Below are 25,256 nucleotides of genomic sequence, written 5' to 3'. Positions count from 1 at the left end.
GTTTGCAGTGGCTGAAGGCCCAGGCACATCCATTTTATCTCTCTGTCTGACTCTCTTCTATCACTCTTTGCTTGCAAATAAATAAATAATTTTTTTGGTTTTTTAATAAATAATTTTTTAAATTCATTTTAGAAGGCTAAAAACTTAAAAAAAAAAAAAAAAGGTGGAAAGCTGGGCATGGTGGCACACACCTTTAATCCCAGCACTTATGAGGCAGAGGTAGAAGGATTGCTGTGAGTATAGACCACCCTCAAACTACATAGTAAATTCCAAGACACCCTGGGCTAGAGTGAAACCCTACCTCAAAATAAATAAATAAACAGATGGTTCAGCAGTTAAAGAGCTTGCCTGTGAAGCCTAACAACCAGAGTTCAATTCCCCAGTACCCACATAAAGCCAGATGTGCAAAGTGGCGCATACGTCTAGAGTTTGTTTGCAGTGGCTAGAGGCCCTGGTGCACCCATTTTTTCTCTCTCTCTGCTTGGTGTGGTGGCACATGCCTTTAATCCCCAGCACTAGGGAGAAAGACGGCTGTCAGTTCAAGTCCACCCTGAGACTGCATAGTGAATTCCAGGTTAGCCAGGCTAGAGCAAGACCCTACTTCAAAAAAACAAAAAAGAAACAAAAGAAAAGAGAAAGAGGGCTGGGAAGAAGGCTCAGTCAGTAATGAGCTTGCCTTGAAGGTGTGAGGACCTGAGTTTGATCCCGGAAACGAGGTTGACTTTCAGGCGTGGCCCGCATGTATAATCCCAAGGTTCAGGTGGCAGGACAGGTGACTCCCTTGGGCTCATCAGCCAGCCAGACTAACCTAATGGGTGAGCTCCAGCCAATGAGATACACTGTCTCTAAGGAGGTAGATTGTATTCATGAAGATGACACACATAGGTTCATACACATACATGAATATACACACGTGCACACTCATTTAAAAAGGTAAAAGTTACTATGAAACTGTGAGAACTTACTTTTCCTTTAACAGGTGATCCATCTCTTCAGCCCGAGAACTTGCTTTTCCTTAATGTTTTGTTAGCAAAAGAAAATTTGGGTAACATTCAAGTTTTTTCAGGTCATTAGCCTTTTACTTCTTTCCAGATGAGTTTCAGTAACTCATTTAACTACATAAAACCATCCACTTTATATAGGTTTTTGTTTGTGTTGGTTTTTTGTTTTTGCTTTTCAAGGTAGGATCTCACTCTAACCCAGGCTGACCTGGAATTCACTCTGGAGTGTCAGGGTGGCCTCAAATTCAGTGATCCTCCTACCTCTGCCTCCCGAATGCTGGGATTAAGGTGTGCATAACCACGCCCGGCTACTTTATATAGTTTTAAGACCTGTGATAAACATCTGTCATCATGCTTAAACTTCACTCCCAAAGCTGCTTGTTGTCTGTATTTCTTCATGTTTGCTGAACCTTCATCTCTTTGAGGCATGTTAATCAATTCCATTTTTTTAAAAAGCAGGCTATGAAACTCTATATTCTATTGTAGCAGCTTATGCAGGTGCAACCAAAACACAAAGCTTCAGGACAAAGTGCACAAACCTTTTAATGTGATACCTAAGTGTAAAATATAAAACGTAAAATCTACATCAAACTGATAAAAATCAAGTCCAGGTACCAGGACTGAAACTTATAACTCATGTGTGAAAGTTCACAGATGCATGGAACTTTTTTTTTTTTGTAACTATGCCAAAACCTCTATTTTAGGTAAAGTCATAATGAAATTGAATATTATGAATATATCTGTTAATATATGTGCATGGGCTGGAGAGATGGCTTAGCGGTTAAGCGCTTGCCTGTGAAGCCTAAGGACCCTGGTTCGAGGCTCAGTTCCCCAGGACCCACGTTCGTCAGGTGCACAAGGGGACGCATGTATCTGGAGTTCGTTTGCAGTGGCTGCAGGCCCTGGCGCACCCATTCTCTCACTCTATCTGCCTCTTTCTCTCTCTGCCTGTCCTTCTCAAATAAATAAAAATAAACAAAAAAAAAATAAAGTAAAAAGCAAGCCAGGTGTGGTAGTACAGACCCATAACCTCATACCTGGGAGGCAGAAGAAAAAGGACCAGAAGTTCAAGGTCAGCCTTAACTATATGAGACCCTGTTTCAAAACAAAGAGTCATGTAGTGGCTGGAGGGATGGCTTAGCAGTTAAGGCGCTTGCCTGCAAAGCTAAAGGACCCAGGTTCAATTCCCCAAGGCCCACATAAGTCACATACACAAGGTGGCACATGCTTCTGGAGTTTGTTTGCAGTGGCTGAAGGCCCTGGTGTGCCCATGCTCACTCACTCGCTAGCTTGCTCTCTCTCACTCTCTCTCTCTGTCCCTCTGTCTGTCTCTCCATGCTTGCAAAAAGACAAAAATTAAAATTAAAAAAATAGCCAGGCCAGGTGTGGTGGCACACACCTTTGATTGATCCCATTACTTAGGAGGCTGAGATAGTGAAGGAACCCCAGGAGGGGGACCCCACGCTCTGCCCGGATATGGCGACACCCCAAATCACTCACAAGAAGCGGTCTTGATGCAAACTGCAAGAGGATTTTATTCCAAGCGCGCTGGGGCCCACAGTCGTACACCACACAGGGGTAGAGGACTGCAGAGCTCCGAATGCAGGAACGGGACAGTTTTTATAGGGTTTCTAACAAAGCCTGTGCATTAGACCAATCATTTTTTTAATATCAGGAGCCCGCAGGGTGCGAGCCAGTCAGTTTGTGCCACCCCATAGTTTCTAAGCCAATTAGTTTAATTTGTTCAAGCCCCTCGTGGACCAATCATTCTCTTATGACCTTGGTGGTCAGCATTTGCGCAGGTCCTTGGGTGGGGGTAGCAGAGTGTGGTACCAGTCTCCTATGACCTTGGAGGTCAGCATTTGCGCAGGTCCTTGGGTGGGGGTAGCAGAGTATGGTATCAGCCTCCTATGACCTTGGTGGTCTGAGGCAGGCTGCTACAGCTTATGGTGCGAGCTACTAAGGCTTACAGTGTGGGCTATTAAGGCTTATGGTGCAGGCTATTTATAGAAACCAAATAAGTGGTTCACTTCAATACTCATTTCCCATCCTTGAGGGCTATCTCATGCCCTTTTTACCTAGTTTTATATTAGGAGCGGGCTCTGATATAATGAGGAGAGGGATTCTTTACTTGTTTCCAACAGAGAGTAGAGCCTGGAGTTTGAGGTATGCAGGGGCCCGCTTAAGCTCCCTTTGGAGCGTGATAGTATTTCTGGGCTTCTGAATTCTTGGGCCTTTCAATAGGAGGATTGCTGTTAGTTCAAGGCCACCCTGAGACTACATAGTGAGTTCCAGTTCAGCCTGGGCTAGGGTGAGACACTAACCTTAAGAAAACAAAAAGAATTACTTATTTGCCATGAGAGAGAAGAAAGAATGGGTGTACCAGGGCCTCCTGTCACTGCAAACAAACTCCAGACACATGTGCCACTCTGCATTTGTTTTTTTTTTTAAGCTGTTTTAATTTAAATTTATTTATTTGAGAAAGAGAAAGAAGCAGAGAGAGGGAGAGAGAAGACAGACTGAGAGAGAGATAATGGGAACACCAGGGCCTCCAGCCACTGCAAAGGAACTCGCATGTGCCGCCTTGTACATCTGGTTTATGTGGGTCCTGGGGAATTGAACCTGGGTCCTTTGGCTTTGCAGGCAAATGCCTTAATCTCTGAGCCATCTCTCCAGCCCTGCATTTGGTTTTACGTGGGTGCTATAGAATCAAACCTGGGCCAGCAGGCTTTGCAAGCATATTTAACCGCAACCGCTGAGCTGCCTCTCCAGCCCCCAGTTTCCAGCTCTTCAGGAAGGGTTGCTCATGTCTACATCAAAGCCAGCCTTTGCAGTCCGAGTTAACGGCTTTTAGAAGCCTCACCTCTGGCCCTCAGGGCTCCTGGCAGGACACCCCTGGAGAACCTGATTGCTGGTGCTGGCCTGTAGAGGCCATGACTCCAACCTGGCAGAATCAACAGCTCCCCAGCCTGCCTGGGAGGCCCCCACAGTCAAGGTCTGGGCCCGCTAGCAACCAGCAGGGAGGATGCCCCTGCACCTGCGCCAGTCTCTGAGCGAGGTGCTTCTCTGGCTCCACGCAGGCAACGTATTTCCTGATGCAGCAGAACTTCTCGATGGCGCTGGAGGTGGTGAGCCAGGTCACGGCGGCCTGCGGGCACTTCCTGCCCGCCTTCGTCCTGAAGATGCGGCTGTTCCTGGCGCAGCAAGACTGGGAGCAGACGCTGGAAACGGGGCACAGGTGAGGGGTGGCTCCTCCCTTTTGTGGTTTCTTTTTTTTTTTTTTTGAGGTAGGGTCTCACTCTAGCCCAGGCTGACCTGGAATTCACTCTGTAGTCTCAGGGTGGCCTCAAACTCATGGTGCTCCTCCTACCTCTGCCTCCTGTGCTGGGATTAAAGGCGTGCACCCACGCCCGGCTGGATTTATTTATTTTGCAATGCTGGTAATGAGCCCAAGGCTTTTTAAATTTTCTTTTATTTTTTTTAAGAAACATTTATTTATTTTATTTGAGAGAGAGAGAGAGAGAATGGGCACAGAATGGGCACACCAGAGACTTCAACTGCTGCAAATGAACTCCAGATGCATGCGCCCCTTGTGCATCTGGTTTACATGGGTCCTGGAGAATCAAACTGGGATCTTTTAGCTTTGTAGGCAAATGCCTTAACTGCTAAGCCATCTCTCCAGCCCCGAATTTTCTTTTATTTTTATTTTTTGATTTTCGAGGTAAGGACTCACTCTGGTCCAGGTTGACCTGGAATTCACTATGTAGTCTTAGGATGGCCTCAAATTCAGTGATCATCTCTGCCTTCCAAGTGCTGGGATTAAAGGCGTGAGCTACCATGCCCAGCATCCATGGCTTTTTTTTTAATTAGTTAATTAATTAATATATTTATTTGAGAAAGAGAGACAGATAGAAACAAAGAGACTAGGCATGCCAGGGCTTCCAGCCACTGCAAACGAACTCCAGACACACACGCCACTTGTGCATCTGGCTTTACCTGGGTACTGAAGAATCGACCTGGGTCCTTAGATTTCGCAGGCAAGTGCCTTAACAGCTTAAGCCATCTCTCCAGTCCAAACCCCAGGCTTTGCATAAGCTAGGCAGGCTCTTTACCCCAGGCTGACCTAGAATTCACTATGTAGTTTTAGGATGGCCTTGAACTCACAACAATTGTGCTACCTCTGCCTCCCAAGTGCTGGGATTAAAGGTGTGTGCCACACCTGGCTAAGGACATCTTTTAAAATTTTTTTATTTATCTGTGTGGGGGGTGAGTATGCATGCCACAGTGTGGGGATCAGAGTACAACCTTGAGGTATCTTTTCTCCACCTTCTCTGAAACGGTCTCTTGGCAGCTGCGGACAAATTGCCAGACTGCGAATGGCCATCAGACCAGCCTGTGAGCTTTGGGTTCTTCTGGCCCAGCCCGTGACTGTGGGCACAGACGCATGTACCACACCGCACCCAGCCTTACATGGGGGGCTCAGGAATTGAACCTGAGCCAGCAATTGACTTTAACCACTGAGAAATCCCCCAGCTCCTGTTTCTGCTTTTTGAATTGCACTCTAGCTCAGGCTGACCTAGAACTCACTCTTGTAGCTCAGGCCAGCCTCAGACTCACAACCGTCCTTTTCTACCTCAGCCTCCCAAGTGATGGGATTATAAGCATGCCCATTCTCGCTCTCCCTTCCTCTCTCCCCCTTTCTCTTTCTCCTTCAAATAAATAAATATTTTTAAAAAAACATTTAAAAAAAATAGGTCTGGAGGGATGGCTTAGTGGTTAAGGCGCTTGCCTGCAAAGCCAAAGGACCCTGGTTCAATCCCCTAGGACCCACATTAGCCAGATGCACAAGGGGGCGCATGTGTCTGGAGTTTGTTTGCAGTGACTGGAGGCCCTGGCACACCCATTCTCTCCCTCTCTCTCTGTCTCTCTCTGTGTCAAATAAATAAATAGGGCTGGAGAGATGGCTTAGCGGTTAAGCGCTTGCCTGTGAAGCCTAAGGACCCCGGTTCGAGGCTTGGTTCCCCAGGTCCCACGTTAGCCAGATGCACAAGGGGGCGCACGAATCTGGAGTTTGTTCACAGAGGCTGGAAGCCCTGGCGCGCTCATTCTCTCTCTCTCCCTCTATCTGTCTTTCTCTCTGTGTCTATCGCTCTCAAATAAATAAATAAATAAATAAATAAATAAATAAATAAATATTTATTAAAAATAAAAATAAAACAAGTTGAGCATGGTGGCACATATCTTTAATCCCAGCGCTCAGGAGGCAAAGGTAGAAAGATTGCCATGAGTTTGAAGCCCGCCTGGGGCTACAGAATGAGTTCCAGGTCAGCGGGGGCTAGTGTGAAACCCTACCTCAAAGAAAACAAAAACATATCAAACTTTTTTTTGTTTTGTTTTCTCTTGTTTTTGTTTTTTTATTTTTTTTTTCAAAGTAGGGTTTCACTTTAGCTCAGGCTGACCTAGAATTCAATATGTAGTCTCAGGGTGGCCTCGAACTCAGGGTAAACCTTCTACCTCTGCCTCCCGAGTGCAGGGATTAAAGGTATGTGCCACAATGACCAGCTTAAAGTATATAAAACTTTTAAGAAAGTCAGGCTTGGAGGTGAAGAGATGGCTTAGCAGTTAAGGCGCTTGCCTGCAAAGCCAAAGAACCCAATTCCTCAGGACTCATGTAGGCCAGATTTACAAGGTGGCACATTCATCTGGAGCTCATCTGCAGCAGCTCGGAGCCCTAGTGTGCTCTTTCTTTCTCTCTCCCGCTCTGCCGCTTTCTCTCTCTTAAACTGAATAAATGAATTTTTTAAGCCAGGTTTGATGGCACACACCTTTTTTATTCTTTATGTTTAATTTTAGGTGTTTTGTTTTTGTTTTTGTTTTTGATTTTGTTTTTCGAGGTAGAGTCTCACTCTAGTCAAGACTGACCTGGAATTCACTATGTAGTCTCAGGGTGGCCTCAAACTCACAGTGATCCTCCTACCTCTGCCTCCCTAGTGCTGGGATCAAAGGCATGCACCACCACGCCCGGCTTTATTTTTAGGGTTTTTTTTTTTTTTATTTATGAGGATATGTTTTTTGCTCAATTTTTATTAACATCTTCCATGATTATAAAAAATATCCCATGGTAATACCCCCCCCCCATATTTAGTTTGTTTGTGTTTTGGGTTTTTTTTGGTTTTTTTTTTTTTTTTTTTTGGTTTTTTGAAGTAGTGTCTTGCTCTAGCCCAGGCTGACCTGGAATTCACTATGGAGTCTCAGGGTAGCCTCGAACTTATGGCAATTCTCCTACCTCTGCCTCCCGAGTGCTGAGATTAAAGGTGTGCACCACCACGTCTGGCTATTTTTAGGTTTTTTGAAATAGAGTCTGGATCTAGTCCAGGCTGAACTGGAATTCACTATGTAGTTTTAGGGTGGCCTCAAATTCTATGATCCTCCTACCTCTGCCTCCTGACTGCTGGGATTAAAGGCATGTATCACCACACCCAGCTTAACACACACACATATATATATATATTTAAAAAACAGGTAATGAGCTGGGCATGATGGCTCGACCTTTAATCCCACCCAGTACACAGGAGTCAGAGGTAGATGGTTCACTGAGTTTGAGGCCAGCCTGGCCTACAAAATGAGTTCCAGGTCAGCCTGAGCTACAGTGAGACTCCACTTCAAAAAACAACAACAAAAAAAAGAGAGCTTGGGTATGGTGGCACACACCTTTCATCCCAGCACTCAGCAGGCTGAGGTAAGAGGAGCGCTGTGAGTTCAAGGTCACCCTGAAGCTGCATAGTGAATTCCAGCTCAGCCTGTGCTAGAGAAAGAGGCAATGAACTAGTTACCACTGTGATCTGATATTGATTTATGTGGTGATATACTGCACAGTTCTGGGACAGCACAAATGTGTGTGCATACATACTCACACAAACACTGACACACACTCACTCTCTTTCACACGCACACATACAGAGCAGGCAGTGATTCGAGCTCCTGGAGGGTGGCCTGAACTGTGGAGAGGCATTGGCAGCAGATACGAAGGTCCCCCTTCCCCGCATCCTCTGCCCACCACGCACCCAGGCACCCACACCAGCAAGGCCTGCACAGACCCTCTGCTTCCTCTCAGGGTGCAGGCCTGGCTGCTGCTTTGGCAAAAGTTTAGTTTAGAGTCTGGACTTGGGCCAGCAGTTTACTTGGACACACCTGGCCGAAGGTCAAACTGTAGGGGTGTGCCCTCCCTTGTCCTAGGGCTGCGTGCCCACGTGCAGGGAGATGCGTGTGGTGCCAGCAGGTGGAGTCCAGTGCCCTGAAGAATCCCCTAATTGTTTTTCACAACTTTGCTCTGCCATATCAGGCGTGACACACACCAGCAATCCTTGCACTTGAGAGATAGGCGCCAGAAAACCAGAGGCCAGGGCTAGAGAGATGGCTTGACTGGCTTAGTGGTTAAGGTGCTTGCTGGCAAAGCCAAAAGACCCAGGTTCAGTTCGCTAATACCCGCATAAAGCCAGATGCATGGGGTAGGGCATGCATCTGGAGTTCACTTGCAGTGGGTAGAGGTGCTGATGCGCCCATTCTCGCTCCCCATCTGCCTCTCTCTCAAACAAGTAAATAGCCAGCCGTGGTGGCACACGCCTTTAATCCCAGCACTTGGGAGGCAGTGGTAGGAGGATCACTGTGAGTTCGAGGCCACCCTGAGACTCCATAGTGAATTCCAGGTCAGCCTGGGGTGGAGTGAGACCCTACCTCAAAAAACCAAGGAAAAAAAAAGTAAATAAGGGCTAGAGGAATGGCTTAGCAGTTAAGGCATTTGCCTGCAAAGCCAAAAGTTCAATTCCCCAGGACCCATGTTAGCCAGATGCACAAGGGGGCGCACGCATCTGGAGTTTGTTTGCAGGCCCTGTGCACCCATTCTCTCTCTGTCTTTCTCTCTCTCTCTGTGTCAAATAAATAAATAAAAATATTTTTAAAAATAAGTAAATAAAAATATATTTTTAAAAAGTAAAAAGCTGGGTGTAGTGGTGCACACATTTGATCCAGCACTCAGGAGGCAGGTATAGGAGGATTGCTATGAGTTTGAGGCTGCCCTGAGAGTACATAGTGAATTCCAGGTCAACCTGGGCTAAACAAAAATAAAATTAAAATTAAAAGCCAGGGCTGGAGAGATGGCTTAGCAGTTAAGTCATTTCCCTTCAAAGCCAAAGGACCCAGGCTCAATTCCCCAAGACCCATGTAAACCAGCTGCACAAGGGGGCACATACAACTGGAGTTTGTTTACAGTGGCTGAAGGCTCTGCATGCCCATTCTCTCTATTTGCCTCTTTGTCTATTTCTCTTTTTGAAATAAATAAAATCAATTTAAAATTAAGCTGGGTGTGGTGCACACACCTTTAGTCCCAGCACTCAGAAGGCAGAGGTAGGAGGATCACTGTGAGTTCGAGGCCACCCTGAGACTACATAGTGAATTCCAGGTCAGCTCTGAGCTAGAGAGAGACCCTACCTAAAAATTAATAAATCAAAAGTCAGAGGCCAACCTGATCTACTTAGCGAGTTCCAGGCCAGGACAAAACAAAACACCTGACTCTTCAGAAGATGCAAGACCGCCGCAGAGGCTCCACTTCCCCTTCACCACCAGCTGCCCCGTGCCTCTCCTAGTCCAGTGTGAAGCGTGGTGCTCTCTGGTTAGGCAGAATATAAATGGTTTCTGTGACTGAGGCAGCCCAAAGTAGGCACCTGAACACTAACGTGACTCCTGTGTGGTGAAGGCCCAGGTAACGATGGGGGCTGGAATGCAGGACCTCGCTGGGCCTCAGGCCCCATCCGTCTGCTGCCTGTGCCACTCCACATGCCCCACAGTTGGTGAGAAGGCATGCTGCCAGCGCCTGCGGGGAGTGTCACAGCATAGCTTTCACTGGTGTCCTCTGGGCTAGAACTTAGTCATGTGTGATACAGGAGCAGGGTCCAGGGAGGTTAAATCTCTATAGAGATGCAGGAGATGGGGCTGGAGAGATGGCTCATGGTTAAGGTGCTTGTCTGCAAAGCCTAAGGACCTGCGGTTCCATTCCCCAGGACCCACACAAAGCCAGATGCACAAAGTGGCACATGCACCTGGACTTTGCAATGGCTAGAAGCCCTAGTACACCATTTTTTTTTTCTCTCTCTCCCTTCTGCTTGCAAACAAATAAAACATTTTAAAAAAATTCTTTTTATTTATTTATTTACTTATTTTGAAAGAGAAAGGCAGATAGTAAAAGAGAATGGGCACTCCAGGATTTACAGCCACTACAGACTCTAGATGCATGCACCACCTTGTGCATCTGGCCTACATGGGTACTGGAGACTTGAACCTCAGTCCTTAGGCTTCGCAGGCATCCCTCCAGCCCTTAAACATTCTTTTATTTTATTTATGTATTACAGAGAGAGGCAGATAGAGAGGAAATGACCTCTAATCACTGCAAACAAACTCCAGACACATGTGCCGCCTTGTGCATCAGGCTTACATGGGTATTAGGGAATCAAACCTGGGTCCTTAGGCCTTACAGGCAAGCAGCTTAACTGCTAAACCATATCTCTAGCCCTATAAAAAAAGAAAGAAAGAAAGAGAGAGAGAGAGAGAGAGAGAGAGAGAGAGAGAGAAACAGGCTTGCCAGGTATGGTGGCACATGCCTTTAATTCCAGCACTTGAGAGGCATAAGTAGGAGGATCACTGTTGAGCTCAAGGCCACCCTGAGACTACTTAGTGAATTACAGGTCAGCCTGGGCTAGAACAAGACCCTACAAAAAGAAAATATCCTGGAGGAATGGCTTAGTGGTTAAGGTGCTCGCCTGCAAAGCCAAAAGACCCAGGTCAGCCTGTAGTAGAGTAAGACCCTACCTCAAACAAACAAACAAGAAGATGCAGGAGACCCCCGAGGCCCATGAATTCCAACTTCAGGTCCTTGTCCAAGTTACAAAGAATTGAAACTGTGAGCTCAGAGAAGGGTAAATAATGAGATTTACTATAGGAAAAGCACCCAAGCCCAAAGAAGGAGACCAGGAAAACCTCCCTCACATGTTTTAGGGGAAGGAAAGAAGAGAGGAAGGGAAGAATAGAAGTGGAGGAGGGCAGAAGGGGGCTCACCATGTGTCTTGAGCCCATTCACATGAGCCAGACGTCTCATTAGAATGAGCCTCATCATTGGGCTGGAGAGATGGCTTAGCATTTAAGGCGCTTGCTACAAAGCCTAAGGATCCAGGTACCCATGCAAGCCAGATGCACAAGGTGGCACATGCATCTAGAGTTCATTTGCAGTGGCTGGAAGCCCTGATATCCCCATTCTCTCTCTCTTTCTCTCTCAAATAAATAATTAAAATAAAATATAGTCTTAAAAAAGAAGAATGGGGCTGGAGAGATGGCTTAGTGCTTAAGATGTTTGCCTGTGAAGCCTAAGGACTCAGTTCAATTATCCAGGACCCACATAAACCAGATATACAAGGTGGCGCATGCATCTGGAGTTCATTTTCAGTGGCTAAAGGCCCTGGCGCACCCATTCTCTCTCTCTCTCTCTCTCTCTGTCTCTTTCCCTCTTTCTCTCTCAAATAAATAAATAATAAAATATATTTGTAAGAAGAAGAATAAAAATAGAATGAGCCTCATCATTAGCCTTAGGTGGTATGTGGGGAGAAACCCGATGGGTCGTGGCTGACTGAGGAAAGGCCCAGCCACGGGGCTAAACGTGAGGAACAGAAAGAAGCAGGAGGCCGTTGCTGTTGTACAGGAGGGATAGGAAGTCGTTCCAGACACCTGGATCACATGCAAGTCCGGCCAAGGCAGGCAAGGTAGCATCCATGTTCCTGTGGGCCAGTCCCTGGCTGACTGCCAGTGAAGAAAACGCTGCCTTCTCCTGTATCTCTACAGGAAAGCTGCAGAGGAGGCTGGAGAATGTAGCTTCTTCGTCCTTGTCTCCTTCCCATCTTCTGCCTCCTCTTCTCTCCCTCCTCTGCATCTTCTTCCTCTCCACTCCTCCTCCTCTTCCTCCTCTTTCTTGACAGGGTCTTGCTGTGCCGCCTAAGCTGGCCTCAAACTCTCCCGTGGCTCTTGGGGCCGCCCAGGTGCCCCGACAACCTGAAGTCTTCGGCGATCCCGCGCCTGCTAACTGGGGAGCGGGTGTTGGGAGCTGGCGCGGCGCCCTCCGCAGCCATGCTGCTCATGGGCCTCCTCCTGTTTCAGAATCCTCGAACTCGACGAGGGCAATATCGATGCCTGGCAAGTTCTGGCCGTGCATGAGCTCGTGAGGGAAGGAAGCATGGCCGCAGTGAGTCACTGAACACGCAGCGGCGGAGGCGGGCGCGCTGGTACACGCTTCTAATTCCAGTCCTAGAGAGGCCGAGGCAGGAAGATCATGCGTTCAAAGCCATGATCATGTGGGCTATACAGTGAGACCTTCCCCCCACCTACAGAGAAAGAAACAGAGAAAGAGAGGCTCCTAAGCTGAGCCTTGACGGGGTGGGAAAATGGCTTACCATGTAAGTGCTTGTGATGACATGCACTCGGGAGGCAGAGATAGGAGGATCGCAGTGACTTTAAGGCCATTCTGAGACGACATTGTGAATTCCAGGCCAGGCTGGTCTACAATGAGACTGTATCTCACAAAAAAAAAAAAAAAACAGCGGGGTGTGGGCATGCAGACCTGTAACCCTTGGCCTCTGGGGAGAGGAGAATAGACGGTTCCTGGGCTCACTTATCAGCCAGTTTGACCAACAACAGCAGAGTCCAGGTTCAGTGAGAGACTATCTTGCTGGATATCGTGGTTCGCTGCCTTAAGCCCAGAGCTTGGGAGGCTGAAGTAGGAGGATCACCATGAGTTCAAGTCCAGCCTAGGCTACAGAGTGGGTTTCAGGTCAGCCTGGACTAGAGTGAGAGTCTGCTTTAAAGAGAGAGAGAGAGAGAGAGAGAGAGAGAGAAAGATGGGTTGGAGAGATGGCTTAGTGGTTAAGGTGCTTGCCTGCAAAGCTTAAGGACCCCGCTTCAGTTCCCCAGTGCCCACATAAACAGCCAGATGCACAAAGTGGCGTATGTATCCAAAGTTCATTTACAGTGGCTGGAGGCCCTGGCACACCCATTCTCTGTCTCTCTTCTATCTCTCTCTGCTTGCAAATAAACAAAATTATTCAAAGAGAAGAGAGAGAGGCTGATTGTGTCTCAAGGAAACAATGTGGAAGATCAGTAGAGAGCATCCGATGTTCTCCAGCCTCTGCACACTGTGCTTGGGTGTGTGCAATTGCACACGCATGCACAGTCTACACACACATGAGGCACACACACAAAAAGAAAAGAAAAACCCCAAGCCCCATCCTCCCCTCCAGCCCTGAAGGACGCCCTGAATCTGGGCTCTCTTCTCTCCACCCCAAACTCCCTGCGAAGGAAATCTGCTCTGGCCGGCACAGCTCAAGTGGCAATCCCGCCTCCAGCACTGAGAGCGCCTCTGGCTCTGCCACCTTACCTGGGGGAGCTGAGCTGACTCCACTGGATGAGGCATGCACCCCCACTCCAGGCAAGACCTTCAAGGTCTTTTACTTATCTGTTTGAGAGAGAGGGAATGTGCACACCAGGGCCGCTAGCCACTGCAAACAAACTCCAGACACATGCTCCACCTTATGCAGCTGGCTTTACGCGAGCCCTGGGGAATCAGACCTGGGTCCTTTGGCTCTACAGACAAGTGCTTTAACTAAACGCCGAGCCATCTCTCCAGCCCCAAGGGGTTCTTTTAACTTAACTTTTTATTGCCAGCCTCCATACATATAGGCAATATATTACGGTCATAACCCCACCACCACCACCTTCCCTTTTGCCATCCCAAGTCCCCTTCTCCTGAATCACTTCTGTCCAAGTAGCTTCTCTTCAGTTTTGATGTTATCATTTTTTTCCCCTCCTATTATGCAAAGACCAAGTTTTAGTGTTCCTGCCTCTACCTTCCAAGTACTGAGACCTTGCTTTTTACTGTTTTGGTGTGTGTTCATGTGTGCGTGCAGGAGTGCTGTGTGCAGTGGCGGGTGTGTACGGTATATGTGTGTGTTCATGTGTGCGTGCAGGTGCGCTGTGTGCAGTGGTGGGTGTGTACAGTATATGTGTGTGTTCACGTGCGCGTGCAGGTGCACTGTGTGCAGTGGTGGGTGTGTACGGTATATGTGTGTGTTCATGTGTGCGTGCAGGAGCGCTGTGTGCAGTGGTGGGTGTGTACGGTATATGTGTGTGTTCATGTGCGCATGCAGGTGCACTGTGTGCAGTGACGGGTGTGTACTGTATATGTGTGTGCTCACGTGTGCGTGCAGGAGCGCTGTGTGCAGTGGTGGGTGTGTACGGTATATGTGTGTGTTCACGTGTGCGTGCAGGAGCGCTGTGTGCAGTGGCGGGTGTGTATCGTATATGTGTGTGTTCACGTGTGCGTGCAGGAGCGCTGTGTGCAGTGGCGGGTGTGTACGGTATATATGTGTGTTCACATGCATGTGCAGGAGCTCTGTGTGCAGTGGAGAGTGTATTCAGTGCATGCAGATGTGTGTGTTCCTCGCACACATGTCTAAACAAACCAGAGCCCGTCAGATGCCCTCCGCTATGGCTCTCTTGGCTTTCTTTACTTGACGCGGAGTCTTTCACTGAACCTGGAGCTGCTGCTGGGCTTTGTGATGAGACTGGTTGACCAGCGAGCCCCAGTGATTCTCTGGTCTCCACCCCAGCCCCGCCCCAGGACTGGGATTGCAAGCGTCTTTGACCACGCCTGGCTTTTGACACGGGCGCTGGGCCCTCACTCAAGCCTTTATACCTGTGCAGCAAGCACTATTACTTACCATCTCCTCAGCCCAGAGTTGCCTCTTGTAAGCAGAGAAAGAGAGAGAATAGGCTCACCAGGGCCTCTAGCCACTGCAAATAGACTCCAGTAGCATGCACTACTTTGTGCATCTGTCTTTACATGGGTACTGGGGAATTGAACCCGGGTCGTTGGGTCATTAGGTTTTGCAGGTGAGCCTAGCAAAGCATAAATCTAAGGGGTAATGGCAGAAGGAGAAAGCTTCTAGTTCCTTCTACCCAGAGCTGGGCCGGAGAAATGGCTCAGTTGCTGAGGTGCTTGCTTGCAAAGCCTAACAGCCAGGGTTTGATTTCCCAGTACCCATGTAAAGCCAGATGTACAAAATGGCACGTGTATCTGGAGCTGTTTTGCAGCTGGAGGCTCTGGTATGTCCATTCCCTTTCTCTTTCTCTCTCTCTCTCTCTGCTTGCAAATAAATAAATAAAAATATTTTGAGAGGCTGGAGGGATGGCCTAGCAGTTAAAGCACTTGCCTTTGCAGCCCAAGGACCTAGGTTCCATTCCCCAGAACCCACATAAACTAGATGCATATGGTGGCACATGCATGTGGAGTTTGTTGCAGTGGCTACAGGCCCTGGTGCACCCATTCTCATTCTCTCTCTCTCTCTCTCTCTCTCTTTCCTTCTAATAAATAAATTTTAAAATATTGTGTTTTTTTTTAAATCCACCAGCTAATATGCAGCCATGGTTGAAACCTCCCCCAGCTCTCTTTTTTGCGGGGGAGGAGGAGGGAGTTGTTTTGTTTTATGTTACGTTTTGTTTTAGACAATGTCTCATGTATCCCAGGCTGGCTTTGAACTCCCTATGTAGCTGAGGGTGGCCTTGCACTCCTGATCCTCCTGCCTTTACCCCCTGAGTGCTAGAACTATAGGCATGAACCACCATGTATGGTTTTGAACCCAGTGCTTCCTGCATTCTAGGCAACCACTCTACAGGCTGAGCCACCTCCCCAGCCTGGTGCCCCCACACACATTATCTTTTGCCCTCACAGGCTGCTGATCATGTTAGAAATCTGATCAAGGCGCTGGAGACACGAGAACCCCACAACGCAGACCTCCATTTTCGAAGGATCCTCGTGGTCGGCAGGCTGGTGAGGCAGGCGCCGTGGTTTCTGAAGCCGAGCTGGCCTTAGAGGACAACTGGCTTTCTTGGGAGCTCTCTGGGTGCCCTGCCCCTCCCCCACAGCTCTAATCTGGCCTCTCTGCTGGCATCCCATCCCTGCGGCCCTGCCTGCCTCTGGCTGATAACAGTGACATGGGAGCCATCTGTCCTCCACCCAGATGCCCCTCGGAGATGCTCTGGGGACCAGGAAAGGTGCCTTCTGAAGGGCTTTTAGGGTGGCAGCCATATTAGGGAGAGAAGGTGCTGTCGCATATGTGGTACAAAGTCACCCCAGCTTTGGTCCAGCACCCAGATGCTTTCCATGGAAATTCCGTCCACCTAGGTTATGGAAAGGTCTAAATAGATCAGTTGCCAAAGGTGTTTTTTTTTTTGGTTCAGTTTGGTTTGGTTTGGTTTTTCAAGGTACGGCTTTACTCTAACCTGAAGTTCATGCTATATAGTCTCAGGGTGGCCTTGAACTCATGGCAGTCCTCCTACTTCTGCCTCCCAAGTGCTGGGATTAAAGGTGTGTGCCACCACACTTGGCTTTTATTTTTTATTTTTATTTATTTGAAAGAGAAATAGAGAGAGATAAAGGGCACACCAGGACCTCAAGCCACTGCAAATGAACTCCAGACATATGCATCACCTTGTGCATGTGGCTTATGTGGGGTCCTGGAGAATCAAACCGAGGTCCTTTGCCTTTGCAGGCAAGCACCTTAACCACCATGCCATCTCTCCAGCCCTTGGCTTGTTTTTGTTTGTTTTAGACACGGTCTCATGAAGTCCATGCTGGCCTCAGACTCCCTGTGTAGCAAGGATGATATTAAGCACTTCCTCCTCATGCCTCTGCCTCTTGCGTCTTGGGATTACAGACATGTGCCACTCACTATGCCAGGCTTCAGAAGATATGTGGCCTTTGTTTGTTTATGTTTGAGGCAAGGTCTGATTGTAGCCAAGGCTGACCTGAAGCCCACTCTGTAACCCAGGCTGGCCTTAGCAAACAGGCAAACAAAACCTCTTGGCAGGAGCCGCCGTGATGACCCACGCCTGTAACCCTAGCACTCGGGTGGTGGAAGCAAGAGGGTGAGGGGTCCAAGGCCACCTCTGCTGTGTAGCTAGGAGAAGGCCAGCCTAGTCTACATATGAGACCTTGTTTCAAAAACAAAACAGAACAACCTCTTGGTAATTCCTGAACCAGTTACTGTGTCCAGAAAGGGGACAAGTCCCTTAGAGGATCCTGTGGCTGGGGACAGGCAGATCTTGCAGGTGGTCCACAGGAGGCTCTTCAGGACAGACCCAAACAGCTCCACACGCCTAGCTGCCTAGACAGACCCTGGGTACCTCCTGGGCTCTCTGGAGCCTCTCCAGCCCTGCCACCGTGTCCCCCCTCCACTTATGAGCAGCCTCTCTCAGCCAGGCCGGGCTGACCCCCTCTCCTGTTCCCATGTGTCCGCTCTCTGCAGTGTGGGAGACACCATGCGGTCATGCGGCTCGTGAGCACCTTCATGGAGCGCATCTTCATGGCCATGCCCTCCTGCTCCTTGGTGGCCACGGAGCTGGGCTACCACTTCATGCTACAGCACCAAGTGAAGGAGGCGAGTCTGTGGTACTCCAAGGCCATGAAGCTGGAAGATAACAAGATGGCTGCCTTGGCAGGTCTCTCTGCAGGCTGGGCGGGTGGGGTGTGTCCTCCAGGGGTCCAGAAGAGAGGGGCTAGGAAACAGTCTCCCCAGACAGTATGGGGGTGTGGGAGAGTGATCAACCACGGGGTGCTAACGTAGTCACCTTCTCGCCGCTGGGAGACAACACCTGACCAAACACAGCTCATGGGAGGAAAGGGTCTATTGTGGCGTACAGTCTCCAGGGGAAGCTCCATGGTGGCAGGAGAAAGCAGGGCAGGATATCGCCTCTGCCACGGCACATGGAAGCAGCAGCGAAAGTGAGAAGCACTCTGGCCGGGGTAGCTGGCTATAGCACCCCACAGCCCGCCCCCAACAGCACACCTACCCCAGCAAGGCTCCACCTCCCAAACTGCCACCAGCTGGGGGCGAAGCAGTCTAAACACGCGTTTATGAGGGACACCCTTTCAACTACCACAGGTGACTTCCTGTGAATCCTGCAGGACACATGGAAGAGCCATAGGACTGCTTGGGACAGTGATCCCATGCAGACCCCGATACCCACACCCTGTATCACTGAAGACTGGCAGTCTATCACGAGTGCTGGTGGGCCCGGCCTCTTCTTGGGACCACGGGGCCGGAGAAACTGTGCCCTCACCACATGCATAACCTCCAGTTACCTCTGCTGAAGTCCCTGTGGTCTCAGAGCTGAAAGGCCACCAGAGAGAGTAGTCTGGAGTTTCATTTCTCTGTCCAGAAATGTCAAATGATGGATTTTCATTTGACACTTTAAAACATATTTTATTTAGCCAGGCATGGTGGCACATGTCTTTAATCCCAGCACTTGGGAGGCAGAGGTAGGAGGATCACTGAGAGATCAAGGTCACCCTGAGACAATATAGTGAGTTCCAGGTCAGCCTAGACTAGTGTGAGACCCTACCTCGAAAAACAAACAAATATGTGTGTGTGTGTGTGTGTGTGTGTGTGTGTGTGTGTGTAATCTGCAAGGAGAGAGAGAGAGGGAGACAGAATGAATGAGTGTGCCAGGGGCTCTAGCCAATGCAAACAAAAACGCACCACTTTGTGCACCTGGCTTTAGGTGGGGCTGGAGGATTGAACACAGGCTGCTGGTATTGCAGGCAGGTGCCTCAACTGCTGAGCTGTTTCTGCTTGTTTGTTTGTTTGTTTTTCAAGGTAGGAGGGTCTCACTCTAGCTCAGGCTAACCTGGAATTCACTCTATAGTCTTAGGGTGGCTTTGAACTCACAGTGATCCTCCTGCCTCTGCCTCCCGAGTGCTGGGGTTAAAGATGTGAGCCACCACGTCCAGCTGGCAACACATTTTTTTTTGAGATAGGCTCTCACTAGGTAGCCAAGGCTATCCTGAAATTAATTTTTTTTTATTTTGGTTCCTTTTTTCCTAATTTTATTTGTTCTTATTTGAGAGAGAGAGAGATTGGCAGATAGAGACAGAGAATGGGCACGCCAGGACCTCTAGTCATTGTAAATGAATTCCAGATGCATGTGCCACCTAGTGCATCTGGCTTTACATGGGTACTGTGAATTTAACCTTGGTCCTTATGCTTCACAGGCAAGCGCCTTAACCTCTAATCCATCTCTCCAGACCACAAAAAAGATTTGTTTTTGTTTTTGTTTTTCAAGGTAAGGTCTCACTCTAGCTTAGGCTGACCTGGAATTTTCTATGTAGTCTCAGGGTGGCCTCAAACTCATGGCAATACCTCTGCCTCCTGAGTGCTGGGATTAAAGATGTGTACCACCATGCCCAACTAGATTTTTGTTGTTGTTGTTTTTGAGGTAGGGTCTCACTTTAGTCTGGGCTGACCTGGAATTCACTTTGTAGTCTCAGGGTGGCCTTGAACTCATGGTGATCCTCCTACCTCTGCCTCCCGAGTGCTGGGATTAAAGGTGTGCGCCATGCCCAACCACAGAAAGATTTGAGTGTCTGGCTAACGGGTTACAGACAGAGTTCAAGTACTTCTGAGACCCTGTCTGTCTCAGAAAACAAAACAGATTTTGCCCAAAGAACTCTGGAGAAAACAAAAGCTGGTCCAGGGAAAACGGAGACATGGGTGGGTGTAAACTGCATGCAGTGAGGGGTCCAAGGCCTGGAGGGAAGTGAGAATCCTCCTTAGATGACCTCACCACCACAGGGCTATGGAGCAGGATAGAAAGACCCAGCACTCAGGCAAAATCCTCCAACACATGCTCCCTGCCAGGCGGAGTCTCCCCGTGCCCTTGCCCTCTTCCTCGTTTCAGAGAGAGCCCAGGAGGCAGCCAGAGGGAAGTGCTCTGGTCGTATTCACCCAGCCCAAGCCCCACCCACTCACTGGAGTCCCCAGGCTCCCTCTCGTCTGCCCACCACTCACGCTGTTTGCTTACACTTGAGCTTGTAACGCTGCCGAAAGTGTGCCGGGGGAGCCGACGGGACCTGCGAACGCGTCTGCCCTGGGCTGCAGACGTGGCTTAGCACTCAAGCACTTCCTGCGAAGCCGAAGGACCCAGGTTTGATCCTCCTGGACCCACATAAGCCAGATGCCAAGGGGGCGCATGTGTTTGAAGATCATTTGCACTGGGTGGATGCCCTGGCATGCCCATTCTCTTGCTCTCTACCCCTCTTTTCTCTCAAAATTGATAAAATAATTTTTTTTAAATTTTTATTTATTTATTTGAGAGCGACAGACACAGAGAGAAGGACAGAGAGAGGGAGAGAGAGAGAATGGGCGCGCCAGGGCTTCCAGCCTCTGCAAACGAACTCCAGACGCGTGCGCCCCCTTGTGCATCTGGCTAACGTGGGACCTGGGGAACCGAGCCTCGAACCGGGGTCCTTAGGCTTCACAGGCAAGCGCTTAACCGCTAAGCCATCTCTCCAGCCCTAAAATAATTTTTAAAAGAAGGAGTTAGCCCTCTGCAGAAGTAAGTGAAGGCTTCACACATGCACTTTCCTTCTCTAGAAGGCCTCTGGGTTTTGGAGAAACTATGATAGTGGGTAATTAGAGAAACTCCAGTAAAAGAACATGAACAGTTGAGTGTGGTGGTCCAAGCCTGGAATCCCAGTCCTTGGATGGTACCACAGGACCATCAGGAGGCCAGCCTGGACTGTGCAGTGAGGTTGAAGACAGCCTGGGCTACTTTAGCCTTGGTCTCAAAAAAAGTGGGGGGCCTGAGAAATGGACCAGTGGATAAAGTGCTTGCCACGTAAGCGTGAGGACCTAAATTCAGAATCCCAGCATTCCTGTAAAACTTGAGTGAGGTGGTGTATAATTATAATCCCAGCGCTGGACAGACAGACAGCAAAATCCCTGGGGCCTGCTGGCTAACTAGCCTAGCAGAATTGGTGAGAGACTCTCAAAAAGTAAGATGGAATCCCAGCACTTAGGAGGCAGAGGTAGGAGGATCACTATGAGTTTGAGGCGGCCCTGAGACTACACAATGAATTCCAGATCAGCCTGGGCTAGAGTGAGACCCTATCTTAAAAAAAAAAAAAAAGTAAGGTGGGGCTGGGGAACAGCTCAGCAGTTAAAGGGTCTCACATGGAGGCCTGATGGCCCTGATTCAGCTCCCCAGTGCCCGCGTGAAGCCAGATGCACAAAGCAGAACATGCATTTGGTGTTTGTTTGCAGTGGCAGGAAGCACCCTGGTGCCCATATTCTCTCTCTGCATCTGTCTCAAATGAAAATATTTTTAAAAATACAGACTAAAGAGCCGGGCATGGTGGCGCACGCCTTTAATCCCAGCATTCGGGAGGCAGAGGTAGGAGGATCGCTGTGAATTCAAGGCCACCCTGAGACTCCATAGTGAATTCCAGGTCAGCCTGGGCTACAGTGAGACCCTACCTCGAAAAAAAAAATACAGACTAAAACAAAAAAGTTTGGGTGCTAGAGAGATGCCTCAGATATGTGTGTGTATTTGTTTTGTAATATATTTTTAAATTTTATTTATTTATTTGCAAGCAGAGAGAGAGAAGACAGGAAGACAGAGAATGGGCACGTCAGGGCCTCGAGCCACTGCAAACCAACTCCAGATGCATGTACCCCTCATGCAGCTGGCTTACATGGGTCCTGGAGAATCGAACCTGGGTCCTTTGGCTTCATAGGCAAACACCTTAACCGCTAAGCCATCTCTCCAGCCCTATTTTGAGTTTTGTTTTTTTTTTTTTATTGCTATACTAGTGATTGAACCCAGAGCCTTATGCATGCCAATCCCTGATTCCCAAAATAAGAACATTTGAATTATGTTCATGTGCATCTATTGATAATAAATATGTAGAGAAATGTCTGAGGAGGTTGAGTTGATGGCTCAGCGAGGGAGAGTGCTTTTGCACAAGCATGAGGATGAGCGTGACCTCCAGGGCCCATGCACAAGGTCAGACGTGGCCACACCCACCTGTAAGCCTGGTCCCAAGGGGCGCAGAGACAAGAGAGTCCCTGGCTCGCTGCCCAGCCAGCCTGCCTGAAAATGGCAGCTTGGGGTTCACTGGGAGACTCTGTCTCCACACAAAGGAGCAATAGAGGAGGACACCTGACATTTTCTGGCCTCTGCAGGTGCACACACAGGACACACACATTATACACACCCAAGAAAAAAGAAGAGCCAAGTGTGGTGGCACACACCTTTAATGCCAGCACTCGGGAGATAGAGGTAGATAGAGAGGATCGCCATGAGTTCAAGGCCAGCCTGAGATGACATAGTGAATTCCAGGTCAGCCTGGGCAAGAGTGACACCCTACGTCGAAAAAGAGAGAGAAGAAGGAGGAGGAGGAGAAGAGAAAAAGGAAAGAAAAATGCTTGAAGGACTACACCCCAAGTTGTGACACTTTATTCTGGAGAGATTGTTGAAGCCGGGGCGGGAACCAGAGTTTGAGCTCTCCGCCAGCACGTGCCATGCTCCTGCAGGCTGTGAGGACCGGGCACAAGACCCGTCCCGGGCCCCTTCCTCCCCCTGTCTCAGTCACCCCTGGGGCTCCGCCGACCTGCTGGCTCTGTGTGCGGGATGCCCGCTCGGCCCATTCCAATCCTGTCTGTCTCCACAGGGAGCATCTGGTGCCAGATCTTGCAGGGCCAGCTGGACGAGGCCTCCCACCAGCTGGAGTTTCTGAAGGAGGTGCAACAGTCCCTGGGCAAGTTTGAGGTCAGCGCTCCCTGGGGACATGGAGTGGGTGGCTCCAGGACGCTGTCACTTACTCTCCCGCAGCCCACTTCCCGCCAGCTTGCCACAGAGGGGCGTCAGAATGGCCAGGTGGAGCCCACCCTCCGGAGACCCTGGCCTCTTTCCCACAGGTGCTGGTCTTCCTGCAAGCCCTGGTGGCGTCGCGGAGGCACAGGGGGGAGCTGGAGGTCACGGCCCTGCTGAAGGAAGCCGTGGAGCTGCACTTCTCGGGCATGCAGGGGCTGCCCCTGAGCCCCGAGTATTTTGAGAAGTTGGACCCCCTCTTTGTGGTCTGCCTTGCCAAGGAGTATCTGCACTTCTGCCCCAAGCAGGTAGGGGAAGGCCGTGCTTCATGGCGGGGGCAAGGGTCTGACATACAGGCACACACGTGCCCACCTGAAGGACAGAGGGAGGGACCTTGTCTGGCCAGCCAACCATAGGCTGTCCTGAGCCTTGGACACTTAGTGTTTTTCTGGTTTGGTTTGGGTGGTTTTTTTTGTTTGTTTGTTTGTTTTTTGAGATAGGGTCTTCATGTTTGTGACTAAGCCATCTACCCAGCCCTGATGTTAGCTCTGTTTGCATTTATTTGTTTATCTCACTCTAGCCCAGGCTGACCTGGAATTCACTATGTAGTCTCAGGGTGGCCTCAGACCTCACACTGATCCTCCTACCTCTGCTTCCTGAGTGCTGAGATTAATGGCGTGTGTCACCAACCCCCCCCTCCATATATATATATATAATTTTTTTATTTACTTGAGAGAGAGAGTGTGTGTGTGTGTGTGTGCTCATCAGAACCTCTAATCATTGCAAACAAACTCCAAAAAACTCCAGATGCATGCACCGCATATGCATCTGGCTTTATTTTATGTGGGTTCTGGGGAATTGAACCTGGGTCCTTAAGCTTCACAGGCAAGTGCCTTAACTGCTAAGCCTCTCTCCAGCCCCCACCTTTTTTTAAGGTAGGGGTCTCACTCTAACCCAGGCAGACCTGGAACTCATTCTGTAGTTCCAGGCTGTCCTTGAACTCATGGCAGTCCTCTTACTTCTGCCTCCTGAGTGCTGGGATTAAAATCATGTACCACCATACCCTGTTACACCTTATTTTTTAAAATATTTATTTATTTATTAGCTGGGCGTGGTGGTGCATGTCTTTAATCCCAGCACTCAGGAGGCAGAGGTAGGAGGACTGCCATGAGTTGGAGGCCATCCTGAGACTACACAGTGAGTTCCAGGTCAGCCTGGCCTAGTGTGAAACCCTACCTCGAAAAACCAAATATATATACATATACATACATACGTAAATATATATGTATATACATATATATTTATATTTATTTATTTATTATTTAATTTTACAGAGAGTTAGAGAAAGAGGTAGATAGATAAATAGAGAGAATGGGTGCACCAGGGCCTCTACCAAAGCAAACAAACTCCAGACACATGTGCCACCTTGGCCATCTGGCTTTACATGGATATGGGGAAATTGAATTGCATTCCTTAGGCTTTGCAGGCAAGTCTCCTAACTGCTAAGCCATCTCTCCAGCCCACCACCACAGGGGACTGGGAATCCAAACTCGGATTCTCATGCTTACCCAGCAAGTACCTGACTCACCGAACATCTCCTCAGTCCTCGCTTTGAGACAGACGTAGCCCAGGCTGGCCTGGGACGTTCCATGTGGCTAAAGCCTTCTGGTCCTCTTGCCCCACCTCCCGAGTGCTGGGATGACGCGCTTGAGCCTCCACAGGGGGCTGATAGAGCTCTGGGGATGGAGTCGAGGGCTTCACACACGCCACACAAGCCCTCGGCCAGCCGCGCTGCCCTCCCGCCCCTGGGCCCACGGTGTTTCCAAGCCTGAGCCCCTTGCGCCTGGGAAGTTGCTCCAGTGCAGTCTGACCGACGTCATCACAAGTGAGGCCCGAAGCCCTGGCCCTCTCACCAGGTGCTGGGCCACGCCCAGGCTGCTGACCCAGGGACCACGCTTGAGGGACAGGGTGCTGGCCATGCCCCTGCCTGTGTCCCAAGGAGAACGACCTTTTCCAGAGCCTTCTAAGTACTGTGTTAGTCTCTACTCGCTTATCCTGCTCCCCTAGCCAGGCAGGATTCCTTGCGATGAAGGAATTTTTACAAGTCTTGGCCGTCATGACTCAGTCAGCAAGCACCGGCTGCCTGCCTGGCTGGTGCAAACGCCGTGCGAGGGGCTGAGGACACGAGGGGCAGAACAAAGCCCCCTCCCCAGCGTGTGTTCCGCCACGAGATGGTTGGCAGAGGACAAGGAAGCGTGGAAAAAAAAAAAAAGCAAAATTCCTTCAAAACTCCCACGAGAGTCTCTGTAGAATGTGGCAAACCATGAGCCAGGCATGGTGGCGCCCATCTTTAATCCCAACACTTGAGAGACTGAGGCAGGAGAATGAAGAGTTTGAGACTAATCTTGGCTACAAAGTGAGACCCCACCTCAAAGGACACAGAAAGAGACCCAGATGTGGTGGTACACACACCTGTAATCCCAGCACTCGGGAGGCTGAGGCAGGAGGATCAAG

The 25,256-nt window shown here is 49.3% G+C and overlaps 1 protein-coding gene across 1 annotated transcript in view; it reads left to right on the top strand.

Annotated features, from left to right (window-relative positions):
- Ttc21a (tetratricopeptide repeat domain 21A) overlaps positions 1 to 25,256 on the top strand; it is a 55,054-nt gene that overhangs the window by 7,252 nt on the left and 22,546 nt on the right. The window contains exons 6-11 of the mRNA XM_045136756.1: positions 4,082 to 4,239; positions 12,198 to 12,282; positions 15,823 to 15,921; positions 17,399 to 17,591; positions 22,603 to 22,700; positions 22,850 to 23,050. Coding sequence (XP_044992691.1) covers positions 4,082 to 4,239; positions 12,198 to 12,282; positions 15,823 to 15,921; positions 17,399 to 17,591; positions 22,603 to 22,700; positions 22,850 to 23,050 — 834 coding nt within the window. The remainder of the gene's footprint in view (positions 1 to 4,081; positions 4,240 to 12,197; positions 12,283 to 15,822; positions 15,922 to 17,398; positions 17,592 to 22,602; positions 22,701 to 22,849; positions 23,051 to 25,256) is intronic.

The sequence above is a fragment of the Jaculus jaculus genome, chromosome 17 (genome assembly GCF_020740685.1).
Source record: "Jaculus jaculus isolate mJacJac1 chromosome 17, mJacJac1.mat.Y.cur, whole genome shotgun sequence".
NCBI classification, from domain to species: Eukaryota; Metazoa; Chordata; class Mammalia; order Rodentia; family Dipodidae; genus Jaculus; species Jaculus jaculus.
This window is presented reverse-complemented; position numbering and strand designations above follow the sequence as displayed.